At 37.8% G+C, this 18478-nt stretch overlaps 1 protein-coding gene across 1 annotated transcript; it reads left to right on the top strand.

Moving 5' to 3' along the window:
• The first annotated feature begins 8739 nt into the window (after positions 1-8739).
• Positions 8740-11975, top strand: LOC114241822 (carboxypeptidase Q). Its single transcript, XM_028172801.2, has 3 exons — positions 8740-8969; positions 10090-10219; positions 10827-11975. The coding sequence occupies exons 1-3, from the start codon at positions 8779-8781 to the stop codon at positions 11913-11915; spliced, it is 1410 nt and encodes a 469-aa protein (XP_028028602.2). The 5' UTR covers positions 8740-8778; the 3' UTR covers positions 11916-11975.
• The last annotated feature ends 6503 nt before the right edge of the window (positions 11976-18478 follow it).

The following is an 18478-nucleotide window of genomic DNA, read 5'->3' as shown; positions in this document are numbered from 1 at the left end:
GTATGGTATGCTAGCATTTGTTTGCCACAGGTCGTTTCTGAACTCCGTAAAGAGAACTGCAACCGCCGCATCATCCTCCATCACGACAATGCGAGTTCTCACACCGCACACAGAACAAATGAGTTTTTAGAGCAAGAAAACATAGAATTATTAGACCATCCGCCGTACAGCCCCGACCTAAGCCCTAATGATTTCTATACTTTCCCTAAAATAAAGAATAAATTGCGTGGACAGAGATTTTCATCACCTGAAGAAGCTGTGGACGCCTACAAAACGGCCATTTTGGAGATCCCAACTTCCGAATGGAATGGTTGCTTCAATGATTGGTTCAATCGTATGGAAAAATGTGTCAAATTTCGCTAAGAATACTTCGAAAAGCAATAAATACATTTTTAAATAGTAATGTTGTGTCACTTCGTTAATTCCCGAAATTTTCAGTGCCGCCCTCGTAGTGGACTATTTTCTTCAACACTTGAAACAATGTCCGTTTCCAGACGGGTGAACAAGCTCACAGTCCTCATGATGTTAGGTGGTCACGTAAGCCCACAGACTGACCCACAACGCAAATGCCACCATATACCTTGAAAAATGAATTCTACGTCTCAATTCTATGGTAAAAAGGCCGCATCAACCTTCAAGCTGAAACGCACTACTGCTTCACAACCGAAACAGGCAGGGTGGTAGTACCTACCTATGCGGGCTTACACGACAACCGACCGCCAATATTTTTGTTTATAGTGTAGTATAATAAGTACCAAAATTTACTGTTTGTGGAATTTACATAAAGCAATTAGTTACTAAACAAATATTGTAATTCTAAAATGCGTTATGAAAATGTAGACTATAACAGAACTAAAATACATGTATATTTTTTTTGTTATCAAATAAATTATCTTATGTAGTTTTTTTTTTTTTATTATAATACATTTTGTACACACACACAGCTGTTAGAAGAAACAGGACAATAAGGATACAGAGTACAAGGGCACTAATTATTTCATGTTGAAATCTCTTCCAATAGGCCAGCAGAAGAAAAGAAGAATTACGAACACAAACCTAGTGCATACATTAAACATTATATCTTATAATATATTAATATAATATAAAAATTTACTAACAATCACGCCACGTTAACTGGTCCCGTGATAAGTTCGTAAAGAACTTGTGTTACAGGTACCAGATAACCGAAATAAATATAATATTTTTATTATACACATACATATATTTAATATACACCCATAACTCTGGAAAGGCATGTTATATTTATCATACAAATATCTTCCCTTGGCGGGATTCGAACCCGCGACCCCCTTGTGTAGTGACCATGTCACTTACCACTACACCAGACGGCCGTTATATAACATTGACCTATATAAAACTGTATTTGTACTCATAAGACGTTGAATTTCAAAAGTACTAGTGACGCATAGTGCATACAGTAAACAGTTCATCGCCACAATTCGCTCTCGAGTACTGAAACTTGCGAGAACGTTCCTTGTGCCTCTTTGTTCTGAAAGTGTCCTCAATGTGCGTACAGACTATAGCAACTGACTTTTCAAAACAAGAAATCTCTTTTTAAATCTAAAATTAGGTACACCGTCCACTCATTATTGCTTTGATGGATGGACGAGCTGAGGGCCCACCTGGTGTTAAGTGGTTACCGGAGCCATGAAAATCTAGAAAGTAAATGCCGCCATCCGCCTCAATACATGAGTTCTAAGATCTCAGTTTTAACAGTGTGGCTTCCCGACCCTTTAAACCGAAACGCACTAATGTTCTACGGCAGAAATAGACAGGGTTGTGGCACCTACACGTGTGGACTGCTGAGGATGCTGTGTAGTAATTTAATTTTTTTTACGGTAACGAATTCTCCCGCGGGCCGGAATGTGGTCTCCCCACAGCTAGACCAAGTGTGACGCCGTCGGCGTAGGGAGTCGGGTTGGGCCTCCGCCGCAGTCCTTGCCGCGGGGACTCAATTACATTGGTCAGCCTTCCCTTTACGTAGGTAGCTTTATGTATTGCCGTTTGTTGTTGTACAGTATGTTGTATGTTGCACTGTTATTAAAAAAAAAAAAAAAAAAAAAAAAAAATTATATATCTAATTCAATCTCAGAGCAATTGTATAGACAATTGCTCGTGAGGATTGTCATAATCAATTTTCGCTTATTGTTTGTTTATTATTGTTATTGTTGTGTTCTGTTGTTGCTTTGTATGCTGTAGTAGCCTTTACATTGCTTGTAGATATTTATTTGTTAGACTGCTTCCATAGTATTAGTTAGAGTGCCCATGTAAAATTCCCAATTAGATTACTGTATTACTATTTAATTGCTGTATTGCCATCATATTGTATTTATTGCCATTTTATTGCTGTATTGCCATCATATTGTATTTATTGCCATTTTATTGCCATTTTCATTGTAAGTGTCCTGGAAGGCTGATCTCCCGTCGCCGGCGGCGTCGCAGATTCGCAGATTCCTAAATCCATCTCCCCCCATACTCCATAGAATAGCCGTAAGACCAATTGTTCAATTCATCAATAACATTATTAATAAAATAAAAAAAAAAAAAAAAAAAAAAAAAAAATACCAAAAACCCCCATTGCTGTGGGACCCAAAATTTTTTGGTTAACCAGCAATGACGGGAGGGAAAAAGAAAGAAAAAAAAAAAAAAAAAAAAAAAAAAAAAAAAAAAAAAACATATATATATATATACATACAAACACAACATCACGGGGGGCTGCGTGACGGTCGGCGACGGCGGGTGGAGCGGCGGCGGCTGGGGAAGGGGAGGAGGAAGAATGAAAAGAGGGAAGAACGAATGAAGAAAGAAGAGAAGAGAAGAGACCAAAGGTAGGAGGGTCGTCCATCCCTCCCCTACTTCATGGGAGTAGACCCGCCTCACTATTATTATTATTATCATCTCAATCATCATCATCATCACCTTCATCAACATCATCATCACCTGCTGCATGATCATAGTCACTTATCATGATCATCATCATCATTCCTACAGAAATCAAACCCAAGATATAACAACCTACTCATACCAGCTCATCATCACCTTTCATGAATTCAACAGGCAACAAACATCACCCCTGCCTCGTTAGGCAGGGAGTTCAAGTCCGGGCAGAGGGGATTGCCCCGAGGCCCGATCCGTGCCTCCGTAAGGGGCCACGAAGACCCAACGACGAATTCTCCAGGTAGCCGTTGGTTCGCGTATTCGTTCGTGGCCTGGGACGGTGGGGTGGTAAGCGGATTGCACGACAGTCCACTTTGTGCATTATCCGGGCGTCCGATCCCCAGCCGCGCATGAGGCGGCTAAAAACTTTATATTTCGTACCCTATTCGTTGTTTACCACGACAGGGTAATGGGACAGGACGCCCCGGTTAGCCCTCTGGCTTTCTCGCCGGATCTTATTAGTGAGTCGCGATTCTGATCCGCTGGTAGATTCTGCGAAGCGCTGCTCTTCCTAGTGTTAGCAAATTCCCTAAGATTGAGCCCGTGAGCTTACCTACTCGTCCACGCGTAGCTAGAATAGCCCCTTCGGATGCCAGCCAATAGGAAATTCATTTAAGAAAGTTTTTTTTTTGTTTATTGCTTAGATGGGTGATCGAGCGGTGGAGCTAATTTCGTTTCGTTTGCAGAAATAGGCAGGGTGGTGGTACCCACCCGCGCGGACTCACAAGAGGTCCTACCACCTATAACATGTATGCTATGTAAGTACATGTATGCTTTTGATACACGTTATTCCGAGTTGTAGTAGATTTCGGAACCTCACGAATAGATAACCACGTTTTGACTTTTAAAAAATAGCGTAAAGAGTACGTACTCCAAAACATTGATTTCGTGTTAAGATGACGATGTTTTAATGTTCATAAAGCTTCATCATTTGTTACATATAATACTAATACTTCTTGCGTATCCTAGCCATATTTATATTGATGCTCTAATTCAAAGCAATAAGAATTAATATGTATGCAATGGTTGGTGTCGCAGTATTTTATGAAAGAGTATTAATATTAAGTCCAGTGCGTTTTGATTGTTTTATTTTTGTGAATTTAAAATGGTATTGTATTTACTAGCCCTGTTATAACTACGCTTACTACTGATACTAACAATAATCATAAGTAAAAAAGAAATGTTTTAGAATCTTAGTATTTCATGTGTGAACGAGTAGTATAACAATCTTGAAAGCACTAAGTTCTGTTGATAGTTGACAAGAGCGCTTATTTCATTACATAACTATCAGAGTATCACACTAGTGCAATAAGTGCATTCATTTATCGACTCATGTGCTAACACATTACGGATTAAAATTGAATAGCACCTCAAATAAATCTTCAGCGTTTGAATAAGCTTTCAGTTGCTCGGAATAAATTGCTTTTTAGTTTAATTGCATCAGTGAGTCGGAAATTATCACTAGATTAAGCAATGAACAAGGCCACTCGTGGTGTTCTGCGTATGATTGGTTCTTCTGAAGTTTCATGAAGCTTGCGTTATTCGTTTTTTATTTATTTCGATTTCATTTGCCACGGAACGATACTTGTACGATACAAAGAGGACACTCCAGAATTGCAATCTTGTTTATCGCTTCAGTACTTAACAGATCAAGCAATTGAAATATGTTTTCTGATATACTATGTTTTGACACGTGTCGACACAGAATTCTACTTCCTACCTTGTGACATGACTGAAGTCGCAACTGTATTGCTTGACGACTTTCCCACCCTTCAAACCTTGTTGTGAATACCTCTAGAAACAATCATAATGTAAATTTCATAATATTCGATTTCATATAATTGACTGATGCAATACAAAGCATTATTAAAACTACATTTACTGGTCTGGCATGGGGTACTTCTGTCGAAGCTACCATCTTGCGAAATCCCCGAGAGATTCTGCAAATACAAACACGAGCTTTTTGGATGAGCAGAGCATCACGGTCGTTCTAGACGGTGATAGCTCCGATACCAAAACCATTAACGCTGGCATTACACAAGGTTCGGTGTTCTCCCCCACGCCCTGAATCATAATGACATGCTGTTTATTGATGGCATGCATTGCTATGCGGATGACAGCACGGGGGATGCGTGATATATCGGCCATCAGAGTCTCTCTCGAAGCGTGGTGCAAGAGAGTCGATCAAAACTTATGTCTGAAGTGGAGAAGTCTCTGGGGCGAGTCTCTGAGTGGGATGAATTGAACTTAGTTCAATTCCATCATAATACCATCATCTCGTTTTTATCATCGCACCACCCGCCACCGGAGTAGAATTCATCCATTCTACCTGGAGCCACTGCGGTCATCCACAGTGCGTTTCCAGAAACCTTTTTTGCCACGTACCATCCGGCTTTGGAATGAGCTCCCCTCCACGGTATTTCCCGAGCGCATGTCCTTCTTCAAACGAGGCTTGTGGAGAGTATTAACGGTAAGCAGCGGCTTGGATCTGCCGCTGGCATTGCTGAAGTCCATAGGCGACGGTAACCACTCACCATCAAGTGGGCCGTGTGCTCGTCTGCCTACAAGTGCAATAAAAATATAAATATAAATAAAATTATTTATATTGCACGATAGAATCGATTGAAAATAAACTGAAAAGCGGAAAGTCTCCGAACTCTTTTTTTTTTTATTGCCCTTTTTAAACTTTTTTTTTATTGCTTAGATGAGTGGACGAGTTCACAGTCCACCTAGCGTTAAGTGGTTACTGGAGCCCATAGACATCTACAACGTAGACGCGCCACCCACCTTGAGATACAAGTTCTAAAGTCTCAGTATATGTAGTTACAACGGCTACCCCACCCTTCAAACCGAAACGCATTAATGCTTCACGGCAGAAATAGGCAGGGCGGTGGTACCTACCCGCGCGGACTCACAAGTGGTCCTACCACCAGTAATTACGCAAATTATAATTTTTGCGAGTTTGATTTTTATTACACGATGTTATTCCTTCACCGTGGAAGTCAATCGTGAACATTTGTTGAATATGTATTTCATTAGAAAAATTGGTACCCGCCTGCAGGATTCGAACACCGGTTCATCACTTCAACACGAATGCACCGGACGTCTTATCCTTTAGGCCACGATGACCTCTAAAATGTCCTAACTGATCTGAACTGAACTTGAGCGGACATTCTTGTTGATTTTAGGGGGCGGCATAATGTGGTTGTCCGACCTTCCGAATGTTTTTATTCTAGACTCATGTATTACATGCAAGCGTATTTTGTAAATTTTATTAATGCGATTCAGGTTTTTTTCGGATAATTGCTAAAGCCTAATGTTTTGCGAACGTTTCGTGAACGGCATTTTTACACGCTCTGTATTGGAAAAACATAGCAAGGAATAGGATTTTCTTAACAACAATAAGACATTTGTACGCATAGTCTTGTCTACGTTCCACACAACTATAATTACACTTTTTGACGTGACAACGTCTTATAATTCTATGGAGCCGGCTGCACGCACGAAAAAACATGACTCATTGAGGCGTTCCATTTAAGGCTTGAAGTGCAAGCGAGAGCGCGCAACGAGCGACAAAGAGGCACAATCGGCCTCCGTGTTCGGCAACGTTCAACATCTGTCTCTCTCCTACTTGAGTGAGCGATGCGTCCGCGTGTACAGCTGCTATACAATAATACATTTACATGCTTTCGTCAAGTATGAAGTTCAGTGAAAAGTGAATGTCGTGTCAACTGTCCATACAAAATATCTATCAAACAAACAAAATTAAAATTTTCTTTTGAAAAATGAACCCATTCCATCAGTATTTTCTTATGACGTTGTCACGTTCAACTATCGTCAGTAAACTGGTGGTAGGACCTCTTGTGAGTCCGCATGGGTAGGTACCACCGCCCCGCCTATTTCTGCCGTGAAGCAGTAATGCGTTTCCGTTTGAAGGGTGGGGCAGCCGTTTTAACTATACTGAGACCTTAGAACTTATATCTCAAGGTGTGTGGCGCATTTACGCTGTAGATGTCTATGGGCTCCAGTAACCACTTAACACCAGGTGGGCTGTGAGCTCGTCCAAACATCTAAGCAATAAAAAAAAAAAAAAAAAAACGATTTTTACGAGACAACCGATTTTTAATTGTGTAATAATTGTACACTTTTCCCATTACATTCACAATTCGAGACATTTATTTACTGTCGCAAGGGACCCGAATTTATGGTACTTACCTATGTCATAAAGTAAAACCGTAAAATTTATTATCTCTCTGCGGCTATAATTTTAGAACGGCTCATATTTCACAGATCTCCACATAAATGGTGAATTTCGGTTTTCCCGCACGTACGCGTTTTGTTGGAATACCTTTTTATTTGGTACGTACCTACCTACTAATAAAATCATCGTTATCTTGTTTCAACTTTATTTTCTCTCGTTCTCTAACAAACGAGTCAACCTGAGACTAAACCATTATTACATAATTTATTTCATACCGGTGCTATTCACCCAAAGAACCAAGTGAGTTAACCATTCAGTTACGGGATGCAAATTTTTTTCAACAGAATATTTTCAAATCATCGACATAGTTTTTTTTGTACTGAACCTATCACGCTTGCTGTGTAAATGTTATGTCGAAAATTGCGAATTACGTGACCCAAATTTTATCGCTCAAACTCAGCTGAAGAATCACTGGAACGACAAAATTAATTGTAAACAGTTCAGCTGTACTTTGTACGTAGATATATTAAGGATAACATAATGTGACTTTGTTTTATGCTCGACTACTATTGCTGATCGAAGGTGCTCGAACATTAAAATAAAATATTTAGATAGATAGATTGTCTACAAAAAATTCGATTCCCAGCAACTTTAATGTCATGTCAGTCGATTTTTTTTTATTGCCCTTGTAGGCAGACGAGCATACGGCCCACAGGATGGTGAGTGGTTACCGTCGCCCATGGACTTTAGCAATTCCAGGGGCAGAGCCAAGTCGCTGCCTACCGGTATACTTAATCTTCGCCTTATAATAGCTGCAGTGGACACTATGAAGCTAGTTAAGACAATTGCCATTCATACTGCCTAATGCAGACGACGATACGACTTAGTAGATAACAAACAGTCCCTGGAGTTTATGAACATTAACAATACCACGAGCATAGTCAATCTGTTGCTGCGAATGACTTCGTTCGAAGACGGACATGTCATAGCGCTCAGAAAACGCCTAGAACTTCATTTCAGATACGAAAAATGCGGTTTCTTTCGAAAAATCCGCTCTAGAGCAGAATCAGCACTTTTTATATTCTCATAAATTACACGTCTCGGCAAATTTCAAAAAAAAAAAACGGGGAACATATGAGCTCAGTCTTTGCACCTTCTGTATTATTTTTCTCATTCCTCAATCTTCTTTAATGTATCTACTTTCTTGCCGTTTGTCTTTTAAATTCTAGCAAAGTCTTAAACGACCAACAATTACAATAGAAAATCACGATCAACCTAGTGCACAATGAGTATCAAGACCCATAGAAAATTTAAAAATAAAATAATAAAGATAGAAATCAAAGCATAAATTAATAATTGAGATATAATTCAAACGGCCATCCTTCAAAGAAGAAAAATGAGAGTTCGTACAAGCTAATCTCAACAATGGCTAAACCATTTCGATGGCCTTATTCGAATCGGATAACAAATATTTGAAAGGAGGTGTTAATTTTAATGTGCGTATGGAAGCATACGAGCATGCGATTAATACAAACGTTGACCCTAATAAAATATCAAATAACAACAGAGATAACAAAAGAGACGCCATTCAGTAAAGACTTGACTTCCAAAGAATCAATATGTATTCAATAGTTTTGCAAATATTATTTTTAATCTCAATTAACTGTACCGTGATCATAAATAGTTATCCGGAGAATGAATGTAATTTAGACAATAAGTTGGTTGATGAAATACAATCATACAAAAATGTTACAAAGCAAATTATTGATAAAATCGTGTCAGGAGGATTTGGAACGAAGATGTATGAAGAGTGAGTTTATCTTTTGCTACAAAAATTTTAGCTTAAATTTATTATCATATATAAATGTACTCGTATAATTGCAGTATATTGAAGTGCTCATTAAATTTAACAATTTTATTGCTAGATTCTGTTTGAAAAGAATATTTGAATCTTAAAATATGGGATATTTTGAAATCGTTCTAAAATGAATTTAAAATATTTTCTCTAATACCAAACAACATTATCTTCCGAAACTCGTATTTTCAGCTTACAAAACTGATATACAAAGCTGATCATTAAATTTTGCATTTAAATTCCAATCAATTGAATATGATTGCTCGTGATGTCTGTATCCAAAATTATACCATATCTTTGAAATTCGAAGTCATAAAAAGGTTTTCTTAACATGTTGTGGCTAAAAGAAAAGGCATGTTTACTGAATAAATGTCTTGAAATAAATTTACTTAGGATTGGAATAAATATGAATATCATTAATATTTACTTTTCTATAAGGTTTAAAAGTCGTCAAAATCAAGGGAGAAGTGTTCTAGATAGGTTTCAGCTAAAATTGTCGACTTCTTATGATATTACATGCGCATTTTATGACAACAGAGACCAATTATTTATTTAAGTTTGAGAATTCATAAGTTGAAGTAAAAGAGTCCTGAATATTGAGCTGATAGTATCAGCATATCAAGTTTATCGAGTCCTAAAAATGCTTCTGTATCATCCACTCGTAGTATCCTGAGCATTTCAATCCTGCCTATCGCTCAATCTTTTATTAAGTAATGCTGTGTAGTTTTATGTTATAAGGATGCACTGGTTAGAATCATCACTTCACCTGTTTCTGCAGTAAAGCACCTGTGCTATCAGATTTAATCTGAATCAGATAAATAAGATAAAACGCCCTACCAGTAGAGCTCAAAACAAGAGTAAAATATAAATTAGATGTTGGGTGAGTAGTTCGAGGTAGAAGGTTCATATCTTTTGATTAATAGAAGGCATGTATGAGAGCATGCCCACTGATCGAAATATACGGAACGAATTCACCGAAAAAGCCACTTTAGAATCACTTGACTTTAGAATCATAAGGGCGTATACACAAACTGAATCCTTGTGCCGTAACAAAAACATGTCGTTTGTGTTTCAGTTATTCTAAGTTCATAGATACTTTTGAAGCACGTTTGGCGGGAAGTAAAGCTCTAGAAAAAGCTATAGATCACATGGTAAATCTAACACGACAAAATGGCTTGAACGACGTGACAACAGAAGAAGTTGACGTAAGATATATTTAAGTAGCAGTATTAACAGGTTATAACGCTCGTACACAATATCTTTACAATGATTTTCTTGTTGTTGTTGTTGTTGTAGTCCTAGGATACCCCGCTGGTACATAGGGCCCTCACAAGCTGTCTCAACTTGACCCTGTCTTGCGCTTGCTCTTTGACATCACTCCAGGTAACGTTGGCAATCCTCGAGACGGTGCGTCGCCAATTGTGTACAGGGCGACCAGGTCTTCTTCTGTCAAGTGGTTACCACTCAAACGCGATGGATGTTGCGTTGACTCCGCTGCGCCGTAGACTATATCCTATCCAACGCCATTTCCGATGGGCAATGTCTTGCGCGATGGGGTTTTGGTCATATTTAGTTCAAAGATCTTTAGTAGAGATAGTAACTGGCCAGAATATGCGGAGTATCGACCTTGACATCGACAATGATTTTATTGAATTATTATTTTTAGTTATTTAAGCTGCTCCATATTGAAGATCTTGAGAAGAAGGGATTGATTTGATCAATCTTATCAATGTGATTAGAGATTTCTTAAAGATGTATATGTGAATCCCAAATTAGCATTTTAATTATTTATCCAAGTTTATATATTTCCAGATACCATACTGGCAACGTATTTACGAATCGGCAAACATGTTCGAACCATATTTAAAAAAAATTTCAATCCTTGGGTTAGGAACTAGCGTGAGCACTCCTGCTGAGGGTATCAAAGCAGAAGCCATTGTAATAAAAAGTTTTGACGAACTTGAAAAAACAGATGAAAATAAAATAAAAGGAAAAATTGTCGTTTTTGATCCACCTTTTGTGAGCTATGGTGAAACTGTTATATATAGAAGTCTAGGAGCTTCAAAGGCTTCCAGAAAAGGTGCTGTAGCTACTTTAGTCCGAAGCATTACACCATTCTCGATATATTCTCTTCACACTGGAGCACAGGATTATGAAAATAATGTTACAAAAATACCAACTGCAGCTATAACTCACGAAGACGCAGACTTATTTAGAAGACTTCAAAATCTTGGCGAAAAGATAGTCCTTAAAATTCATATGTCTTATGCTATATCCAGAAAGATATCAAGGAATACCATTATTGATTTAAAAGGCAAAGAAAGCCCCGAAAAACAAGTTATCGTGTCAGGACACATTGATAGCTGGGATGTAGGCCAGGGCGCTATGGATGACGGTGGGGGTATGATGATAAGTTGGTTCGTTCCTGTAATACTGAACATTTTAAAACTAAAACCAAGACGAACAATCCGAGCAGTACTATGGACTGCAGAAGAACCCGGTCTGATAGGTGCTGAAGCATATCTAAAAAAACACATCAACGAAACTTCAAATATAAATTTTATCATGGAATCTGATGAAGGGACGTTCAAGCCTCTAGGGTTAGATGTCGCCGGCAGTAGCAATGCTCGTTGCATTATAGCTGAAGTACTGAAACTGTTCACACCCATTGATAAAATGAAGGAAAGTGAATTTCCGGGCTCGGATATGACGTTATTCGTGCAAAAGGGAATTCCCGGGGCATCATTATTAAACGAGAATGAGCGTTATTTTTGGTTTCACCACAGTGAAGGCGACACAATGAACGTACAAAATCAAGAGGACGTAGTTGCTTGTGCCGCGTTCTGGGCGGCTTTTTCGTATGTCATTGCGGATTTGTCACAAGATATACCACGACAATAACTATGACTATGACATATTAAAAAAAAATGTACATTCCAAATTATATTCTTGATTACCTCACGATGTTCTTTTGTCACTAAGGCCCGACCGATATACACTTACCAGAGCCTATAAACATTTCAACAAGAACGCCGCCGCCCGCCGTCAGTGTGAGATTTATATATATTTATATATAGACTTGATACATATTGACGTCTTCGCACCTAGAATTTTCACTAGCGCAGCACTTTAGTATCTTGCTGCAAAAATAATCTGCTGCCATATAACTATATGCCATTATTTTTATAGAAACGTTTTTTTTATTTCATCATGAATGTGGTTATGTAACGTATTTGTTCCATAGAAAATTTAAACATGTCTATTCTTCGAAAACGAATGACCAGGATCTAAGTTTATATGTTCACGTTTTGTCGTCATATGCAGTGATAATAACACACTCAATTTTAGGATGGCTTTAACGACAAAGGGAAGATCTTCCACCGAGCGGGTGATATTGCTCGGTAGACCGACGGTCCAAATGTTCGGAACTTGTATATATGCGCTTAATCTTGAAAATGTCGTAAGCGAGATTCAGGCATCTGTCAATTATCTTGTGTTGTATGATAGCTACCCGCCACACATGATCACGTAATGTAAGCGCAATTATTAAGAAACCGTGGATGCGTTCAGAATTCATGAGCTCATGTTGACACATCCCCAGTTCTAATAATTATTAACTACTAGAGATATGCAAATACGTAGTTTGCCCTATATACTAGTGATGTTTTATTGAAATTTGCGGGTTCTATGAATATTTATGTCGGAGATTCCTGTACATTGTGGTAAGGTGTTTTTTTACCCCCGCGTATCACGTAGGACTGGATAGTCAAGATGGTAAGGGCCAGGGCCGAAGGTGGTTGAGGCCAATCAACTTAACGACCACCTTGCTTTTTCTATCGCTAAGCACTAATATGTTTCGGTTTGAACGGTGGAACAATAGTTATAATTAGCAATTGAGATATCTGAGGTCTAGTCTTGTTTTCTTAGAGGACACAAGATGGGTGACAGTTTTCACGTTGTGATAGCTGGAAGCTGTAGACGCATGTAAAAGAAGGAAAAAATAATGTTGTTTTTGCCGCATTCTAATATCTAAATCTCTATCTATTCTAATATTCCCTCAATAAGGTTCTCTAAAAACCAATATTCACAGCTAGAACTTGCGAATGATTCAAGACTTTTTTTTTCGCACTACTAACGGATATTCTAAAATCACTGTTTTATGTCCAAATTTCATTTCGTGACTAATACTAATTCTAATTAATCCCCGACATGTATGTGTAAATTGAACAGACCGATACTGTCACATGGGGATATCCTGAGACTCGTGCATTAAGAAGACACAGTTTATCAATTACACATTCTCGTTAGTTATCAGTGAAATCGATCGAAGATAACACAACTGGCATTGATGACGCACTCTCATTCTGTATTCAAAAACCAATCAACGTAATTATTTCAACCGGCCAATGATAGTAAATAAAATATAACTAGAGGTCCCGCAGTAGTCGACATTCGACTATAATTAATTGGAATTGTAAGTTTGCACACTATTATGATTGTATTTTATACTTCTATAATCACAAATTTCGCCAAGACTACACTATAAAAAATATTAACAAAGGCAAACAATATTTCATCTATTCTCAATTTGACAACATATGTCAAGAACAAAAGTTTGACAATAAATAGTATGCATGCGTGTGTGCGTCAAATACATGGTCTGTAGTGTGTGTAATGTTTTCTTTATTGATTTAATGTATCTCTTATGCATTATTTAAACAAAATATTAGCATTGTGCACTTCTTCTCTATATTCTCTATGTGTGGAAAATTTCATACTCCTCCATTCCCACAATTTTCGTAAAAAGGGATACAAAGTTGTTGCTTCACGTATTAATATATAGATACCACTCATACTTAATATTGTAAATGCCAAAGTGAGTTTGTTTGTTAGGGTTTGACGTCTTAACAACTCAGCCACTCTTCGTAAAATTTTACATACACTTTGACTGGGATGCAGAAGAAGACATAGAGAGTAAATAGGTACCTTTCATTCAGAAAAAAGTACTGCTACCGAACAATAGATTTTTTTCGATATGAGTGATGTGAAATTTTGGTTTAAAGCAAACTCCTTAGAAAAAGATATAATCGAAAATGAAAAATGAATTAGTTTCAATTACTCACAATAAAACGATTATCACATATTATGTTCTTCATCAGTACTATAATATTATAATGAAAAATGTTGGTAATTAATACGAAAAAAAGCATTTTTGTGAGATATATCAAGCACACCAAATGTAGAAAAAACAACTAGCTAAGGATAGTGAATGTAGATCCTTTCATTTTTATATCTATCACTGATTTCAATTTTAAATATCTGAGAACGGCCTACCAAAAAAAATTATCCAACTATCCTAGCTTACTTTGAAATTGATAAAAACTTATTGTAAACACGTTCTTAGATTACTCATAGCATTGACATTGTATTTATCCTGATTATTATTAGCTTCACAACAAATAAATTACCAAGCTAGTTCCTCTGTAATGACTCCGTATCCTGCTTAATATTCCGTGCCATGCATTTCTTAGCCGGAGCAACCTCAATATTGTTCATATGGGTGGCGTTCATGCGTGCCTCCGCATTCTAGGCTAGAATTAAGCCCGAAACATACTTATCTTATATTATGTGAAGGTGGTTTTCAAACTAGACTAAGTAAGATGAGTATTATCTTCACTTTTTACGAATCATAAACAAGATTAAAACTACATGTACTCACATTTTTACTGCTATTATATTATCACGGACGTTTCGAATCCTTGACAGTTTTCGTGGTCGCGAATACGATGACGGTAGTTTAAGTATTCCATAAATATTCTAGAAAATTCTACCTATCTTTACACGGTAACATAATTACTTGACTTCGTTATAAGACGTCGGGTGTATCGATCTAAGGAGTAACCTTTTGTATAACTATTATAATACCAATACTCCCGAATTATAGTACCTACCGAACTTTTTTGCCACGTACTTACTATCCAGCTTTGGAATGAGCTCCCCTGAGTTTCCCGAGCGCTACGACATTTCCTTCTTCAAACTTGTGGCTTCAGGATTGTGGAGAGTATTAAGCGGTAGGCAGTGGCTCGGCTCTGCTCCTGGCATTGCTGAAGTCCATGGGCGACGGTAACCACTCATCTCAGGTGGGCTGTATTCTCGTCTGCCTACAAAGGCAATAAAAATAAAATAAAAAATCTTTCACTATACATAACAAAAGCGTTTTTACCGAAGAAACTAAGGTAGTTGATGTAGTGCCTAATAATATTCGTTCGTGTACAATTAATTTTATCCCGAAAAAATATTTTGTGTTTTAATCAAAGGTAAAGCTAGTGAGACAATTTTTATTGCTGTGAATGGTAAGTGTACAGACGCGAACACGTTGTATGGTTAATTGGTAGATACACTTTTATCAGGGGTTATCAGTATCAATGTTTTAATTCTCATAAAATAGGATTTCATAATGTCTAATTATCATCACTCCTCTTCTCTCTATCACTGACCCAAACAGCACCTCAGCCTGATACCAGTATTTTATGTATATATAAGTACGTAAGTAAGAACATAAAACAATTCTCAAAATTGTAGTATATATCTCATTTTAATTCCTTAAAATAAAAGGCAAAAAAAGGTGGAATAAAGTGGTGTACGCTAAATATAATATTATATGACGCCCTCCAGCCGTATTGCTTCATAGCACAGGTTTACGTCGTCAATGAGTGGGTGACTTGCAGGAAACAGAGATCCTCGTCTTCATTTTGTCTTGGATCGTCTCATTTCGTGGACATACAGAAATAAAATTATAACTGAATATTTTATATAATTTAACACACATTTTCATCTCTACGTTCTCTTCATATGGAGATTAAATATCTCCATTAAGTTTTCATGGTTGTTACATATTCTTAGGAGTATTAACTTGTATACTAAAATAAAGATAGCACGGTGCTTTTGTTTTATGTATGTAATATCTTATCAACATCATAACAGTAGTTTTTTTTATTTTTTTATTGCTGAGATGTGTGGACGAGCTCACAGCCCACCTGGTATTAAGTGGTTACTGGAGCCCATAGACATCTATAACGTAAATGCGCCACACACCTTGAGGTATAGTTCTAAGGTCTCATTATTGTCACAACGGCTACCCCACCCTTCAAACCGAAAAGCATTACTGCTTCACGGCAGAAATAGGTTCAGATTTTAAGTTCATTCTTTTTTAAATATTGATAATCATAAAGACACAATTTCGATAAGTAATAGTGATTATTCATAATGATAGTTTTTATCTAAAAGTTGAACCTCGTGGTCGCCCGAAAACTAAACGCAGCCACGACACATTAAATGCGATAAAAATTAAAGCTGACGATACTCAATTTACTGCTGAGTCAGTAGCTGCTTTCAAAATTATTATCAAAACAATATTGGTCCATTTGCGTCAAATTGTCAAGGTAAAAAACTTAATTAGTGGATGCTGCACGAACTGAAAGATCACCAGCGCGACGTATACAAAAGGCATTCGTTGCGTTCCTTAACAGACGTAGAAACGGGGAGATTGTGACCGCATTGCCATTCGCCATGAAAAATGGGCTCTTTTTGGTATTAATAAACGGTCATTGTGCTTAAATCACAATTTTTTTTTGTTGCTTAAATGGCTGGATGGGTGGTTAAGTGGTTACTGGAGCCCATAGACATCTACAACGTAAATGCGTCACCCACTTTGAGATCTAAGTCTTAAGATTTCAGTATAATTACAATGGTTGCCACACCCTTCAAACCGAAACGCATTACTGCTTCACGGCAGAAATAGGCAGGGTGGTGGTACCTAACGGTGCGGACTCACAAGAGCTCCTACCACCAGTAATTATGCAAATTATAATTTTGCGGGTTTGATTTTTATTATTCCTTCACCGTGGAAGTCAGTCGTGAACATTTGTTAAATGCGTATTTGATTGAAAAATTGGTACCCGCCTGCGGGATTCGAACACCGGTGCATCGCTAGCGAATGCACCGGAAGCCTTGTCCTTTAGGCCACGACGACTTCATATGAATCAAAGAAGAGCTGTTTCTTAAATTAAGAAGCGACAAGAGCCACTAACTAGTGTGTGGCTTGTAATATCATTTGATCGCGTAGCAATGAATATAAAGAAATGTGAAACATCTGTATACGACACAAAAGATTCCTTTCAAAAAGCACTCATAAAATACGCTCTCATAAAAAATTGGAATCATGCAAACCATTGTAATTTTCTCCTTTTGTACTGGCCTACATATACGAGAGTAATACTCCTTACAAACGTTCTAAAAGCTAGACGGAATGTGGGCAAATGAAAGCATTTCCGTGATAAATCGGATCATTTTCCTTTGCTGCCCATCTCTTAGGAATATATTCGTGCGGTCGGCAGTAATGAGTGTTCCCCATTAATTCATTCATCACGAGTATTTCTCGTGTCCAAGGTAAAATGAAATCACGTAGATTAAGGAATTTTTCAATAAATTTTTTTAATGAGAATTTTGTATTGATAATTTACTTAATGATGTAAATGATTTTGTAGAAGAAATTGGTTTTTAATTGTACCAGAGAATTATAATTAAAGTTTTTTTTAACGCACCTTCCGCCCTAAGCTGTTTCCTTTTCGTATGTTATGGGTTTTGGGAAAAATAACTCAAGACCAGGACATTTATACGTAGACTCCGAACATCAAGTGTCTTTTAAAAAACATGGACTACAATCGACGATACGACGATATACTCGATAAGACGACGATAAACCAGGGCTCAATAAAAAATTTTGCTATACGTTATTATAGCTCACTTCGTAAAAAAGGCGCCTTTTTTTCCTACCTATGCTGATGGCCTTGAGAGGCTATATCAGCTTATCACCCTAACGTGTAGGTGAGCTCACGGGGCTCAAACCGGAGTGGTGCTAACACTGGCCCTAGCAAGAGCAGGGCTTCGCAGAATCTACCACCGGCGAGTAACTCAGTGGGCTTTGTCTGTGGGTTAATTCACTCGTCGAGCCTTTCCTCGCAAGCGACGGATTCGACCAGGACGGTGATCGGTGCTTGTGGTACCTAAAAGCACCGTTAATAGATCAGGAGGATCCGCAATGACATGTAAACGTCGTCAATTACCATAGCGTTATAGTGGAATTTCGTAATATCAGACATTCTGTTTGGTATAGTAAATTTGTTCACCTAACAACCAATAAGTATATGAGGCGTAGAAACGAATGTAATATTTTTTTGGTATTAAAAATATTATGTATCTGTGGCGGGTAGCCATCATACAACGCAAGATATTTGATCGATGCCTGAATCTCGCTTACGATATTTTCAAGACAAGCTTGCACATAACAAGTTCCGAACAACAACATTCGGACCGCCGGTCTACCGAGCAATATCACCCGCTCGGTGGAAGATCTTTCCCTTTCGTCGCTTAAGCCCCCCCCCCCCACATATCTATATTCTGTA

Source organism: Bombyx mandarina, chromosome 13 (genome assembly GCF_030267445.1).
Source record: "Bombyx mandarina strain Sakado chromosome 13, ASM3026744v2".
Lineage (NCBI taxonomy): Eukaryota > Metazoa > Arthropoda > Insecta > Lepidoptera > Bombycidae > Bombyx > Bombyx mandarina.
The sequence above is the reverse complement of the archived record's forward strand: the minus strand, read 5'-3'. Positions and strand labels throughout refer to the sequence as shown.